This window comes from Limulus polyphemus, unplaced genomic scaffold (genome assembly GCF_000517525.1).
Source record: "Limulus polyphemus unplaced genomic scaffold, Limulus_polyphemus-2.1.2 Scaffold196, whole genome shotgun sequence".
NCBI classification, from domain to species: domain Eukaryota; kingdom Metazoa; phylum Arthropoda; class Merostomata; order Xiphosura; family Limulidae; genus Limulus; species Limulus polyphemus.
Window position 1 is genome coordinate 24,154 of NW_013665806.1, and position 15,951 is coordinate 40,104.

Sequence of the window (15,951 nt, forward strand, 5' to 3'; positions counted from 1 at the left end):
GATAAGAAAAATATGAACAACGTATACAAAAATATTATTTTAAAATTGCATAACTATAAAAACAACATTTAGTAGGAATTCATAGAAAGATCAGTAATTAGCACTATTTTTAGCCAAAGTGAATAGAACAGGCTTAGTCAAACAAAGCTGTTGAGTCAAAGGTAGTCAGCATGTGAAATCAAACTTGTAGACTTACACGACTAATAACCTAGTTACCAGATGAAGTGTTGTTTGTTATAATGTACCAAACTTGTACAATGTTTTTGCTTAAGGTCTGTGTGAATATTTTGTATTAACCCTGGATAAACTCTGTAAGTAGTAATAACAGTTTATTACAATTGAGTGGAAAACACAAATAATCAATTTTCATCTCTAGCTTTTAAAAGTCAGAGTTCATTGATATTATTTTTATAATTGATTAGTTATCTTTAACAACGTAAAACTATGTAAATTAAACACAGTATTACATACATGTTCAAGAGGCGGATGGTAACTAACGAAGAACATAATAAGCAAAATTATCTAATATATAATTGCATTGCTTTACTGCCCTACATTTGTCCAGTGGTCAAGAGCTTCTGCAAAATATTATTTTATTTTATCAAACATATAAAAGTGCATGAATTAACATTAATAGATTGACACATTAACTTGAGTAATTAAGTGTGATTGCGTTTATTAGTAGTTGTACTTATAGGGTGTAAATTTATGTAAGAAAATTTACAGTGGAATTTTTAAACTTAATCTGTCAGTTCAAAAATACCCTAATACTGTGTATTTTACCTTAGGAAAACCAATGTACCAATATGCAGTGTAATAAGTACGAAAGAAATAAGAGTTTCAGCAACTGAATGTGGCTGTTGAGTATTTGATCTTCAATTTTAATGTCTTCAGAACTCAGATGTTTGATAAGCTTCATATCGGGAGTAAACTTCGTTACTAGCTTGTTACGTCTATCACAGAAACTATACATTAATGATATAAAAGGTGAAAATCAATAAGGATTTTGTTGTGTTTATAACGAATTAGATATGGTAGAAAAATTTGGAAATCAAACTGTTCAGTAAGCACTAATTTTCCCTGTAACAAATTAATGACCCTATTTTTACTTAGATCAACGCTATGTAGTAGCATGATTATTACCCTATGTAGAGTACAAACAATGAATAAATATTATTTCATGTTACCACCAATTCTTGATTTTGAAATCACTAGAGCCATACCTCTGTACAGTGAATCACTATCCAGGTCGGGTTTATTGTCTTTCCCCCTATCCAATCGATGTCGGTCTCTGTTTTCAGGAGAACCAGGAGACGCAGATGTAGGGGTTGAAACTGAAGAAACACTCTGTTTTAGGCTTCCACTAGTATTACGGAAGTACTCCCCCCAACGACTCTTCCCAGCATCCTTCTTGAGTCGTTTTTCTTTAGCTCTTCGGTTCTGGAACCACACCTGAACTACCCTCATGTCAAGTCCTGTGTCCTGGCTCAGTTGTTCTCGGACATGGCGCGCAGGTTTCGGACTGTTGTTGTATGCAGTCTTCAAAGTCTCCAGTTGTTTTGCCGTAATGGTGGTCCTAGGTCTCTTGCTGGTACCATCTGTTCTACAACAGCCGGCCAGAAGGTCACCGTTAGCAACACATATAGCTACGACCTTAGCGAAAGTAAAATTACACACTTACCTGTTTCAGGAACTTAATTATTAACCTTTAGATACTGTACTTGTATTTTATATTTATGGTAAAGCTACTAAGGCTACCTGCAGCCGTAGTAATTTTTCGGTACTGACCAGAGGGAAGGCATTTAAGTACTGATGACTTCGCATGCTGTTTTACCTGTTTGATGACACTGTTGTGCTTAAAGAGGTTAAAATTAAACTCATTTCATATAGGCTTTAATGATTATCTTTTAGTTTATGAAACTAAAATGCAGAAATATAATTTTTACCGATTTTTCTTTTAAACTTAACCGATATAAAGTTAACTAAAACAGGCTCTGAACAACGGTTTAAAATTTGCTTTAATGCCATAGAAACTGCCATTTTAAAGAATAAAAATGTGAATTCGAAAATTCGACTTCGACTAGAAAATTAATAATCATAAACGAACGATAAAATAAGAAAAAAAAGGATAACAGCAACTATTAAAAACATAAACAGCACAATGGAAGACACTAACCAAGATTTTTATAAAACAAACAGATCTAAAACAACGAGCTATTTTCTTAAGAAACTGAAAACAGGAACAATAAATAAATTCCTAAAGGAATTCTAGATGAAATCAGAATTTTTGATAAAAAAACACAAAAAAAGTCAACAAAATATAAATAAAGAAGAGAAAAGGGCTTTAAATGATCTACAATAAATGAAAGAAGTTATCATCACAAAGGTAATACTCAAAGAAGTGATTAAAAACGATACAAAATAGTAAAAAGTAAAACTAAACCCTAATGAAATATGGGAAAGGAAACTAACCACATGTTTGAAATAAAAGACAAAAAGTTGTTCAACGCTTGTCTTTATTTACTATAATACCACAGTTATATGAACTACCAAACAAAGATACTTAAAGAAGGTTTCTCAATAAGACCAATTCTATCAAAGCATGACAGTTTAAATTATGAATTATATAAATAATTAGCTTGAATTGTAAAACGATACATAAAAACTAAAAACTGTCGCGTAGAACTCTTACGAAGTAACACATAAATTGAAAAAAGAAAACTCTAACAGTAGTATATACAACTGCGATGTATGGTTAATGTACACTCAAATACCGGTGAAAGAACCCATCGTAATACCACTAAACAAAACGGACAACGATGAAAACAAAACTATAAAAATATACATAGAAGATATGAAATAACTATTGAAATTAGGAATTAATAAAATTATTTATGAAAAAAAGTTTTTATATACAAAGATAAGGTCTAGGAATGGAAAGCCCATTATCTCCAGTTTTATCAACATTATTCTTCGTCAGGAAAGAGACAAAGGCCATTAATACAGCTTTATTTCTACCACTTTTATGGTAGAAATATGTTGATGATATCCTATGTGGCTTTAAAGGTGAAGAAGAATTAATATGTTTTTTTAAACACATTAACAGACAACATAAAGACATACAATTCACAATAGAAGAGGATGAAAATGGTTGTATAAACTTTCATAACGTGAACACAACCAAAAAAAAAGGCACATCTAGTTTGAAAATTCATCAAAAGAAGACTCACGATGGAACTTATGTAAACTGGTTTTCCGTACATGATAAAAAAGTAAAAATCAGAACATTACCAGCACTAAGACCATGTACCAATGAAAACGTGGAAACGAAATTCAAAACATAAGAAAATGTTTCTAAACAAAAAAAACATAAAAATAAAAATGAGCAAACTCTAAGCATATTTGATGACACAGTCTAGAAAACGACACAACAAGAAAAAAGTTAACACATAAAAGAACAACAAGAGAACTGACAAACACACCTAGAAGAGCAAGAAAAGAAACGTATTTATAGATCAACACCATTTGTAGACGTTATTAATGACAAATTAATTAGCTTGTGGTACAAATTAAGTAAAAAAAAACATAAATTAAACGTAAACTAAAATCGTAACTATAAAAGAAACTAACATTGAAAGTTTTCTACCAAGTTAATATCATAATAAGAAATATTGCAATGGCACAGTGTATAAAATAAAATGTTTAGACTACGAAAGTTTCTATATAGGAGAAACAGGTAAGAAAATAACGACCAATTACAAGGAACATGAAAAACAAAATTAGTCAAACGTAAACGAAAAAAAAAACAAACATATTAAAGTACTGAATGTAGAGAAAAATCCAAACAAAATAAAAAATCTGGAAGCACTAAAATAAGAGTAAAAAAAATTAGAACCTAACATTAATAAAACATCAGGAATGCTATTATTTTACTTTAAGATATTTACATTTAATACCTAGAGGGAGCTAGTATAATAAACCCAGTTATTTGATTGGATGTATTTGTAATTTGAAGATACTTGTACCATGTTTCACTGATACAGACGAAACGTTCTACAGAAATATATCTATTATCCCACAAATATCTGCTTCAAAACTTCATATTGTTCTTTAATTAAAAATCGTAAAGTTTTTATTTTAATTGTCGATGATAATTTCCTAAATGTAAAACGCAATGATAAATTAAAGTTAATGCTTATGTTTAGTCTGTTCCTTTGATTCGTTATTGAATGTAAATAATAAAGTGACAAACTCCACGAGGTCAAAATCAGTTTTGTAAGAATACTACAAATTATTGTCTGCTGTCGTTTTATTTATTTTTTTAGATACAAAAGAACATTCTGAAGCAAACAACTTAAATAAATAAGTACGAAAATGATATGCAACGAAATTATTTGATTAAATAGAAATCAAAATAAAATAATACAATAATCACTTATTAAGATGCTTTATTGGAAAACAAAGCAGAAATTAATAAGTAAATGGATGATTGGAAATATTAAATTTATATTTGGGAAACAGTTTTCGAAAGATTTCTCTCACCCAGTGGTTAAATGTTCTGTCATGGAATACATATTAACACCATGATCATGATAATGCTGTTTGATGAAATTTATTTGGAAAATATGAAAAAGGTTTTAAATGTTTCTGTTAAATGTTTAAAGAAATTGATGAGCTTATAAAGACAGACACAAACCCCTTATATATAACTCCCTGCTAAAGGTACTTTACTTTATCAGATGTGAGATTAGAACATTAACTAAAGGTTATTTTCTTCTTCCTCAAGTTGAGTGGGATTAGAATATTAACTAAAAAAGCTTTTCTTCTTCCTCAAGTTGATTGGGATTAGAATATTAACTAAGGAAGCTTTTCTCCTTCCTTAAGTTGATTGGGATTAGAACATTAACTAAAGGTTATTTCCTTCTTCCTCAAGTTGATTGGGATTAGAATATTAACTAAAGAAGCTTTTCTCCTTCCTTAAGTTGATTGGGATTAGAACATTAACTAAAGGTTATTTTCTTCTTCCTCAAGTTGATTGGGATTAGAATATTAACTAAAGAAGCTTTTCTCCTTCCTTAAGTTGATTGGGATTAGAACATTAACTAAAGGTTATTTTCTTCTTCGTCAAGTTGATTGAGGTTAGAACATTAACTAAACGTTATTTTCTCCTTCCTCAAGTTGATTTTGACAAGAATATGAAATAAAAGGCTCTTCGTCTTCCTCAAGTTGATAGGGTCAACGAATTTAAAATACTCTGTACTAAAATTACATTTTACGTCGACAACATATCCTAATGGTAGGTTTACCAAAATAGTTTCTTCAACTAATGACAGTTGTTTTTCGTAGACATATTTCTCATTATGACGTGAATAAAAGAAGTTATTAAGATGATCTTGAGATCAGCCTTGATCTGTATCATTTTAGAGCAGAAGTTTATCGTGGCAACACTTTTGTACGTGGAAATGACTTGGAAACACAATAATCTGAAAAACGTGTAAATAATTCAGCAAAAGGTCTTTAGTAATTAATAGAGAATGTACAAATTAAAATATTACAAGAACGTATATTATGGCAATACCCTGAAAAAAAAGAAAATTCAAGAGCCTAAACGATCAGAAAAACAGTATGAGGTTAAAATTGACACATTACCGCGTGCTTTGGCTGATTCGTAATCGTTCTTGCACACTAGTTTGTTGTCTTCCATCAAGTAGAACTCGTCGCCGGTGTTGAGCTGACGCTTGCAAAGGATACAAGAAAAACAGGATAGGTGATACACATTGTCTTGCGCTCTTCTCACCACTTGTGTCGGAGGAATACCCTGCTCGCAACCAGCACATTTTGTTCCAAATCTCCTGAAAAATACGGTTAAATTTGTGATTCTACGCTGTAACTAACTGATGGTTGTCGAAAAAAAAAATAATCACTTTGTTTCACTAATTAATGGGCCCGGCATGGCCAGGTGGTTAGGGCACCCGACTCGCAATCTGAGGGTCGCGGGTTCAAATCCCCGTCCCACCAAACATGCTCGCCCTTTCAGCCGTGGGGGTGTTACAATGTGACGGTCAATCCCACTATTCGTTGGTAAAAGAGTAGTCCAAGAGTTGGCGGTGGGTGGTGAAGCTGTCTTCCCTCTAGTCTTACACTGCTAAATTAGGGACGGCTAGCGCAGATAGCCCTCGTGTAGCTTTGCGCGAAATTCAAAAACAAACAAACACTAATTAATATGAAAATAGAAATTGTTCATTTAGTTTCGTCAAGACAAGTTATTATAGCAAACACTGGTTGAAAAGAAAAAAAGAAAATTGCTTACATAAAAAACATCATTTTTATAAAAGAAATAAAATGAGGTTTTAGTTATTAAGCACATAGCCACAGAATGGGTTACCTGTACTGCGCCCATCAGGGGAATCGAAACCCAGTTGTTAGCGTTGCAATCCTTCAGATTTGCCGCTAAAGTACTGGAGGGATGGAACACTAGTTGACATAAAGCTAGAACTCATGTGTTGCGATTCTAAAACATGAAAACTAAAAGGTTGATATTTATATATATACCTAAAACTTGGTCAATACTACTTTGTTCCAAAAATATATTACTCATAGTTTTAATCACTTCGAAAATACAGTACAATACTATCATACTACTGCCATGATGTAAATAGTCAAATTGATAAAAAATTGCCTTCTTGTTAAACATAATGGACAGACAGTAAAGGTTGAACAGTCCTGAAATGAAACTAATAGGTGAGTTCGATAACGTGCCCTGTGGCTCAGCGGTAAGTTTGAGGCTTCAATACTCGCGGTGGGCACAACACTGATAGCCCATTGTTTAACTTTGCGCTTAAAGACAAACAAACAAACAAATTCAACAATTAAGGTCACTCAATAATTTTTTGCCCTTTATAAATATTCACAAAAGTTTACTTTTATTTTCTTAATTCCGATTCCTTTTAGAGTTCTAATATTGAAAATTGAAAAAATCAAGTACTTTATAATTAAACTAGAAATCTGGTCACTGTCCGTACGAAGCAAAGATTTTTTTGTTTGTCCTTTGAATTTCGCACAAAGCCACACATAGGTTTTTTGTGCTAACCGTTGCTAAGTTTGATGTGATAGACCAGAGGGAAGATAGCTAGTCAACTTCATCCACCGGCAACTCTTGAACTAACTGCTTTTGTCTTCTTATAACGAACCTACGGCTTCAAAGTTATGAGTGCAATGTTTTTTAAGGGATGCAAACCGCGGGACCTCAGATCCACAGTCCAACCACGATCAGTCCATAGAAACAAAAATTGATCAGAGTTGACCTGCTTATCTTTCATGTTTGTGCTATTTGACTGAACGTTTCTGTTACTTACATCACATATTACAAAGCCTCTACAGAACATTTTCCCCTATATTCAAACCATAGGTGTTTTAAATAAATTTATCAACCATTATAATCATAATTGTAAACAATTTTCGGTTTAAAGTGGTCTTAATTCATGAAATACTTATTTTTAAGGTATTCATTAAAAACTGTTACATTAAGACTGTTTTAAGTTCAAAGATAAACGTTAAAAATGATATGCATTAGAAGCTATGTCAAGAACATAGTCGAGGAAATGGATAATCCATTGAATAGATTGTATATTATCTTGGGATGTAATTTGACTCTGAGACAGGATTTTATTTGTAATTAATTTTTTTTTGGCCTTAACTTTCCGAAATCTGGTTTGTAAACTAGATTTTACATTTTGAAATTAGGGTTACTGTAGTATAGTAAACTTAAAGAACATCTAAGTGTTATTGCTTTTTTTTCTTTCCAAAAATATGTTTATATGAGAAGGTGTTTTGCATATGAATATTACGTTTTTTTTAACAACTTTTTGAGTAATAACATACAGTTTTAAAACTACGTCAATGACAACTTTTCCTGTCGTTCGCTAACAAACATATATTATTCACCCAAATATAGATGTTTTGTATTGGAAACGCGAAGACAAGTATATGCGAGCCGATTATATGAATTTCTCACTTCAAAATATTCTCCGCTGTTTATGACTATATGATTTTCTTACTTGAAAAAGTCTTCTTTGCAAAATACTTGTCCGTTTCTCGAAAAGCATTTATCAGAGAGCTGAGCCTGGCACTCGGTACACTTGAGGCATTTAGCATGCCACGGCCTATCTAGAACCTTGAGTATGAAACGATCCAGTATTGACTGTTCACATCCTGCGCACTTTGGAATCGTAGCTACAAAAAAATACACAAAACAAAAGTCAAACTACTAGGTTTCAAATTCATTCTCCATTCAGAAGTCGTAGTACAATTGCGAGATTTACAAGAAAAAAGATATTGGTAAATATAGGTTTGTAAAGCAAATAAAATTCTTTTAGATAAAACATCAACAGTAGAATAAACTAAATGTATAGCAACATTCGGTGTATATTATGTGATCATTTGAATTTTGCAGAGTTTATTTCACGATATAGGTACATTCTTCTTCCAAACATGCGTACAAGTAGTTCAAGCTGGTAGATCGATAGACACTTGTACAAAAGTTATCTTAGAATACACAACCAATTAATCTTGAAAAGAACGCCAAGCAGTACATCCTTCAGACTGAATAGTAATTTATTGCATATAAAATACATACATTTTGAAAATACTCAGCAAATGATACTGAAGAGAAATTCGTTAAATTAAGAACCGATACAAAAAAAGATCTCAATAAAATTTATAGGAAATTTCTTTCGTGATATGAATATAGCGAAATGGAAGAGACGAGTTGTTTTGGCTAACTTGGGATAGGGATTATTTGTATAGAGATATACGCGAGTTTATATACTATTTAGTTTTATGTTGAACCATTTGTGGGGATTACAAAAAATTAAACTTCGTCGTTTGAATTGCAAAGCGTAATCTGAATAACCAGACGCATCAATTTCCAAATGTTACAAAGACAATATTGTGGCTTCAAAAGTGTGTACGGTCAATGTACTGAAGAACAAACGTTTGAGATAAAGAAAAAACATGATAATTATGTTTTACGAGAGACTAGTAAATATTTGTAGCTTACGACGACGCTGTTGCGCATCACTTACTCTTCTGCTCTCCTAGAATTGTTGGTTTTTAATTATGTAAAGTTCATTAGGTACGTATTTGATTTTGTCCTTGTTGCTGTTGCTATTTGTAGCGTAATAGTCCTTCTAGACAGAATATATTACAACCATTATGTCTAATCTGAACGATATTGAGTTTAGTTTACTTCAATAGAGGGGTTAATATCTATATTAGCAGAAACGGATTTCAGGAAAGACAGCAAACGACTACATTAAGAACACAAACATACATTTGTAAGTCTAAAAAGTAACTATTAATCTAAAGAAAATCAAAGAAACTCGATATTTTATACATAGATACAGGATAGTTATAAAGGACCCTCCCATATTTAAAATGATTATATCTTCAAAACTACTTGACCTATAGGAAATTAGGGTAGTTATAAAGGGCCCTCCCATATTTAAAATGATTATATCATCAAAACTACTTGACCTATAGGAAATTAGGGTAGTTATAAAGGACCCTCCCATATTTAAAATGATTATATCTTCAAAACTACTTGACCTATAGGAAATTATAAGCTTTACCAGAGGCACTTTAAGAACCATATGGTTTTGACTAGAAAGGTTTAGACGTAGTACACATGTTTTAAAAAATATTCTTAATCAACATATCGACATTCTTTTTAAAATGAAGCCACTTTAAGTACAATCTGCTTATGACAATGTTCATTAATCCTCGCGATATCATGCACACTTACATATATTATATTCAAACAACCCAACTTCGTGTTATATTTGTTTTTTAAGTGAGAAATAAAAGCAGCAGTGGTTTGCAACAGCCTAAAAAAATTTAGGCGTGCAGTATAAAATGATTTAAAATCTTTTCATGAATAAAAAATTTATTCTCAAAATGTCTCTGGATAATTTAATTCCCCTTGAACAGGTAGTATTTATGACAAAATCGTTCTGATTTATATATGTAGCTTTCTGTATAATCACCCAAACTAAGTAGAGTTCTACACATAAATACAACAAATTCTGTCCCATATTTTACGTTTTCATACCTTGTTCGAACACCACTCTAAAGTAACCTCAAGAATGTTGTTATATCACATGAACACTAGGTGGCATTTCTCTTCGCCTTGTTTGTATTGTTGACAAAAGTTTGCAGGTGAAGCAGGAAATACTGCGAATTCAGTCCTAACATTATGATTTTGTGTATTGAATATTTATATCTGAGCCAGTCTGTGTCTTAGCTTAATTTTTTTTTCTACTCGGTTGAGAATACATATTTCTTGAGATATGTAGGAAAACAGAAGATTCGCAAGAATTCAAATTTGGAAGCCATGCTAATAGTTTCTCTGTGATTCAGGATTGATGTTTTTGGTATCCCGTATCCCCCTCTTTTTACTGAATTAGATCGTAAGTTCAGATTGATCCAATTATTTCGTTTTCGTTATACATAACATTATATGATTTATAACATATTCATGTGACATCAACTCTAAAACCTGGTAGTCTCTCTGTATGAATATTTTTTTCGGAAAAACTGTTACAATATCATCCAGACATGACACTACCCGTAGCAACACTGCACTGGTCAGTAATTTGCTGTGAACCAAATACAAATATACTGCTTATAGACATGTCGCCTATAGGATAAGGTCATGCATCTGTGACCATAAGCTACTGCATTAGCTTGTATAAATCGTTTAAATAAAGTGTGTTGTTAACCTTCTTCGATAACCGTATTAATATTTTCCACGACTTGCTATTGATTTTTTACTTGATTAACCCTCTGTACAAGTAACATTTTTAAGATTACTTTGTCAAATAGAGGACGTTTGAAGCTTTATGTACTTGAATAATTATGTTTTCTACCATATACACAGTCTACCAATAAGTAGACTACCCCGAGAATAGAAATTGTAAATAATCCCGACGAATAACTACAGACATAACTCAGTAATGCTATAGTCATTAGGGAAGTGTATAATTTATCTTAACTTCAAAGAAATCATCGCTTCACAACGAATTAAAGAGAAGTTCAATTAAAAAGATGGGTATTATAGGCATGTTTAGGGTCAAACCTGGCTCAGCGCATCAAAAATAGGTAATTTCGATCATGTTATCGATCATAAACAATACCAAAACGTCATTCTGAGCACAAGATGTTGATGGTAATACGTTCCAAGTGTTCGTGCTTTAACACAGAAAGCATAGAGAAAATGATATACCTGAATGCGAAGGTTCAAAATATGTAGTGGAAATAATGAATCACAGTGAAGATGCATAACACAAAGTGTGTTAATACTGGAAGAGGTACATTACTTCAACCATAAAGGGTTCAGTAACGTTAATGTCTGAATTGGTACTATTTCCTGTAATAGTTTCGTTCAGAAAAGGATTCCTTTACCCCTCCTATCACAGAAACAACTAAATCTTTCACTTGCAATTAAAACATGAACCAATTTCCGTGTCTTACTTGGCTTTGATGCAAAGATAATGTAGACTTTTGGAGTCAACACACATATTGGATAAAAAAATACTCTTTGTAAACTTTAGTGTAGCATCTATAGTATCAAGGGAAATCCTTCAGCATGGTTAGCATTTGGAGCTATGAACCGCTACAAAATTGCAGTTGTGTTGGTGCATGGAGCTGTTGAAGTTTTCAAGAGGTCTATGTAACACTAACAATGGGAAAGGGTGTAGTTGTTTCGGGAATGCAATCCAGACATGAGTGTGAGGCACGTATCCGTAAAGAGCAGCATAGAACTAGAGTATTTACCAAACTCAGATCTGTCTTATGTAAAGTATTTTAGTACAACAAATGAACATGCAGATTTAAATAGCAAATAAAAATGCCAGATGCGACTTCAGTGTGGAAAAACACATAGGTGAAAAAAGTTCTAACAGGAAGCATCATGTTTTTGAGATGCAAACTGGTCTTTTACAAAAGCAAAGAAATGTAAACAGCAAGAAACGGAAGATGGAGAAGTAGCACTTAAGGTAGACGCCCACAGATTTGCAGTTATCGTTAGCACTTTCAATCTCTGTAATTACTTCATCACGAAAACGTAGCAAAAAGTCATTTTGTTTTGTTGTTATTTTTTCTTCTGACCTTTGCATACCTTTTCTCATGTCCAGAAAAACCGTTTAACATTTTTAGCTAAACATACCATACCATCAACCAGGAAATATAGGACAGTTAGAACATTTGCAAACTTTCCCGCTCAGATTAATATGACTGTAAATACGTTTTTATCAGACAAAACTCACTCTGAATATATAGGAAATATAGGACAGTTAGAACATTTGCAAACTTTCCCGCTCAGATTAATATGACTGTAAATACGTTTTTATCAGACAAAACTCACTCTGAATGTGACCTTCAATTTCTTACATCTATTTATAACGATACGTTATCCATGCTTTAGTATTCCTTTTAATTTCTCATTTTGTATGTGATTGAATTATTTATTAACTGTTTCACTTGACTCTTGCGCTATCTGAATGTTTAACAATTTGAGAATGCATGCGTTATTTGTGATAACAGATAGTAATGAGACTCGAAATTTTATATTTTCAGCTTCTTTGTATTCAGATATTTTGCCCAATCAACAGAAATGTCTTCTATCTTCTGGATTAAAGAGTAACTAAAGAGAGAAAAATACATAAAGACAAAATGAAAATACACAATAAAATATTAATCCGCGCAGTTGTCCACATCTGGAAATAGTTAGAGGATAAATGAAATAACACGTTAAGGATTTTTGTACCATACCTGTAACGTTGTTGGATCATAGATTTCATTGAAACTAATTATCGTATAACTTTAGGTGCAAATCATCTGTCTCAGTGTTTTAAGTTTTAATATTATGGAATAACATATTTCTAAAAAACAACGATAATCCCATGGAACAACAATAGTCCTAATGTTGCAGCATTGGCAACTTACAGAAAACAAAACAGGGAAAACCCTAAGCAGCCTGACAACCCCAATGTAGCATCATTAGTAGCAGTGTCATAAAAAATGTAACAAACACTATAGTCCTAATTTTGCAGATTATGCAACGGATTGAAAAGGAAAATAACATCGAGCTTTATGATATTAATGTAGTTGAAGCATGAGTAGCGGATTAGTAAAAAATAAGTAAACTCTTACATGTTTATGATCCTTATGTCACAGCCTGAGCCAAATACTGGTAGAAATGCAATAACTACACACGCTATTATAGTACTTATGTAGCAGTATGGGTGAAAGTTTGGTAGGAAGGCAGTGGTTGTACATATTATAGTGCTTATGTAGCAGTATGGGTGAAAGTTTGGTAGGAAGGCAGTGGTTGTACATATTATAGTGCTTATGTAGCAGTATGGGTGAAAGTTTGGTAGGAAGGCAGTGGCTGTACATATTATAGTGCTTATGTAGCAGTATGGGTGAAAGTTTGGTAGGAAGGCAGTGGCTGTACATATTATAGTGCTTATATAGCAGCACGAGGAAAAGAATGGTAGGAAGGCAATGGCTACACAACATGCTAGTGCTTGTGTATCAACATAAGTGAATTATTGGTAGGGAAGCGATGGCTACACACCATTATAGTGCATTTGTAGCAGCGTGAGCAAAAGATTGTTGAAAAGAAAAAACAATATGCTGTTTATACACTTGATAGAAAACATCTTGATTCGTGGTCACTCACTTATTTTATATTTTAACCATTCAGACTTTACATTTAAGTATCACTGTTTGCATCTTCCCAGTAAAATACAACTGACAGTAACTTGGACTAACATACCGTGCTTAAGTTGTAAAATAAAGGCTGTTTATTTAATAGAGAAAGCAACAGGATATTAATGGAAAGTAAAAATCTAGTTTGATATATAAATACAGATATATAAAACTACCGCATATATGAATATAGATATATAAAACTACCACATATATAAATATAGATATATAAAACTACCACATATATAAATATAAATATATATAGAACTACCGCATATATAAATATAGATATATAAAACTACCACATATATAAATATAGATGTATAACACTACCACATGTATAAATATAGATATATAAAACTACCATATATATAGATATAGATATATATAAAACTACCACATATATAAATATAGATATATAAAACTACCACACATATAAATATAGATATACAAAACTACCACACATATATAAATATAGATATATATATAAAACTACCATATATATAGATATATAAAACTATCACTACAATAAGTTTGTGTGTAATAAAGCACAAAGCTACACAAAAGGTCATCTGTGCTCTGCCCACCACGTGTATCGAAACCCGGTTTCTAGCGTTGTAAGTCCGCAGACGTGCCGCTGTGCCACTGGGGGGCAGTGCAATAAGGTTTTTGGTGACCGTTATACGTACGATAAGTGTGTAAATATATTTAATTATAACAAAAACTAGGTCTGACGTATACCTACAAATCGACGTGTTAGGTTAATTAGTGGAACCTTAACTACTAAAAGCAACAACAACAACAACACATATATATATATATATATAAACATAAATTTTTTTGTAAACTTAAAGCAAGTAAGTTGCATTACGTCAAAATGGTGATTTCAGGCATAAATTCAATAATATTTTAATATGTTAGAGAGTCACCCTTCTTGACAGACTTCTGTTTGACTAATTCAACGCTAGCTTAGCAAATAGTATGGCTATCTATGATTACAATTTCTCTAACCATTCTTATAACGAAAATCACAAATATTTCGAGGTGGGGCTGGAAACTTGAGAAAGTCTGGCTTGTAAGCCTTCTTCAACTTAAAATTATTCTATATTATCTTGTTAATGGTATGGATATGTCCAGCTTTACTGCGATGTCTTTTCTTATAACGAAAATCACAAATATTTCGAGGTGGGGCTGGAAACTTGAGAAAGTGGCTTTAAGCCTTCTTCAACTTTACTGCGATGTCTTTTTGAGTTGAAAAATTCTCTTTCGTAACCATAGCTTTCACTTTATGAATGAGGGTGTTCCTTCGGGTTCGCGTGGAGTACGGTTTCAAACCCCATTGCTTAACTAAACGCTCTTTTGTATAAAAAAAACAACAACCGAACACTCATTTATTCTAAATCTTGAGTAATTTATCTTTACCTTGTTTAATAATATAACTATACAAGTTGTATTTGTGTATTTTATTTGAAGCAAGTATAAGGAAGAAAGCTACGTATGTTAATGTTGAAGCACGCTACTCTAACTAAGTTGCCATGACAACCAAAGACGCACTTCGTTAATTTCAAAACGCAAACCAACAAAACGGCTACCGCCCCATGGTTTGGCTTTAAATGTTTTCGAAATATGTCAAAAATATAAACAATAATTTCATCCATTCCCTAATTCCTAATCTGGCCTCCAGAAAAATAAACAAAACTATTTACGATTACCTGGAGACGTAATGCTTCTAACTACTTATAATGTTCTGCCCATAAGTTTGGCTATATTAAGTCAGACCTTAGTAATAATAAGAGATACTAATACAAAGAAAATGTTGTTTTATTATGTTTTTAATTGGTTAAATACTAATAAAATCTGCATGTGAATTTCAAATTATAACATTCAATTAATTCAAAGAAAAGTGAGTATAAAAATGCTAGATACAAGAAACAGCTTATTATAGTAGTAGCAATTGACTTAAGGTTTGCTAAGTTTTTACTTAAACGTTTTGATTTATTTTTTTTTAATGAGAGTAACATATTTGCGAATAGACACCTGTCCGGGCCAGGCAGTTAGGGCGTTCGACTCGCAATCTGAGGGTCGCGGGTCAGAATCCCCGTCCCACCCAACATGTTCGCCATTTTAGCCGTGGGGGCGTTGTAACGTGACGGTCAATCCCACTATTCGTTGATAAAAGAA

The 15,951-nt window shown here is 32.3% G+C and overlaps 1 protein-coding gene across 2 annotated transcripts in view; it reads right to left on the reverse strand.

Annotated features, from left to right (window-relative positions):
* LOC106478278 (LIM/homeobox protein Lhx3-like) overlaps window positions 1–15,951 on the reverse strand; it is a 91,460-nt gene that overhangs the window by 4,854 nt on the left and 70,655 nt on the right. For both annotated transcript variants that reach the window (XM_013938809.2, XM_022381858.1), the window contains exons 2-4: window positions 8,058–8,232; window positions 5,650–5,852; window positions 1,224–1,598 (exon numbers count right to left, since the gene is read on the reverse strand). In XM_013938809.2, the coding sequence (XP_013794263.1) occupies window positions 1,224–1,598; window positions 5,650–5,852; window positions 8,058–8,232 (753 nt within the window). The remainder of the gene's footprint in view (window positions 1–1,223; window positions 1,599–5,649; window positions 5,853–8,057; window positions 8,233–15,951) is intronic.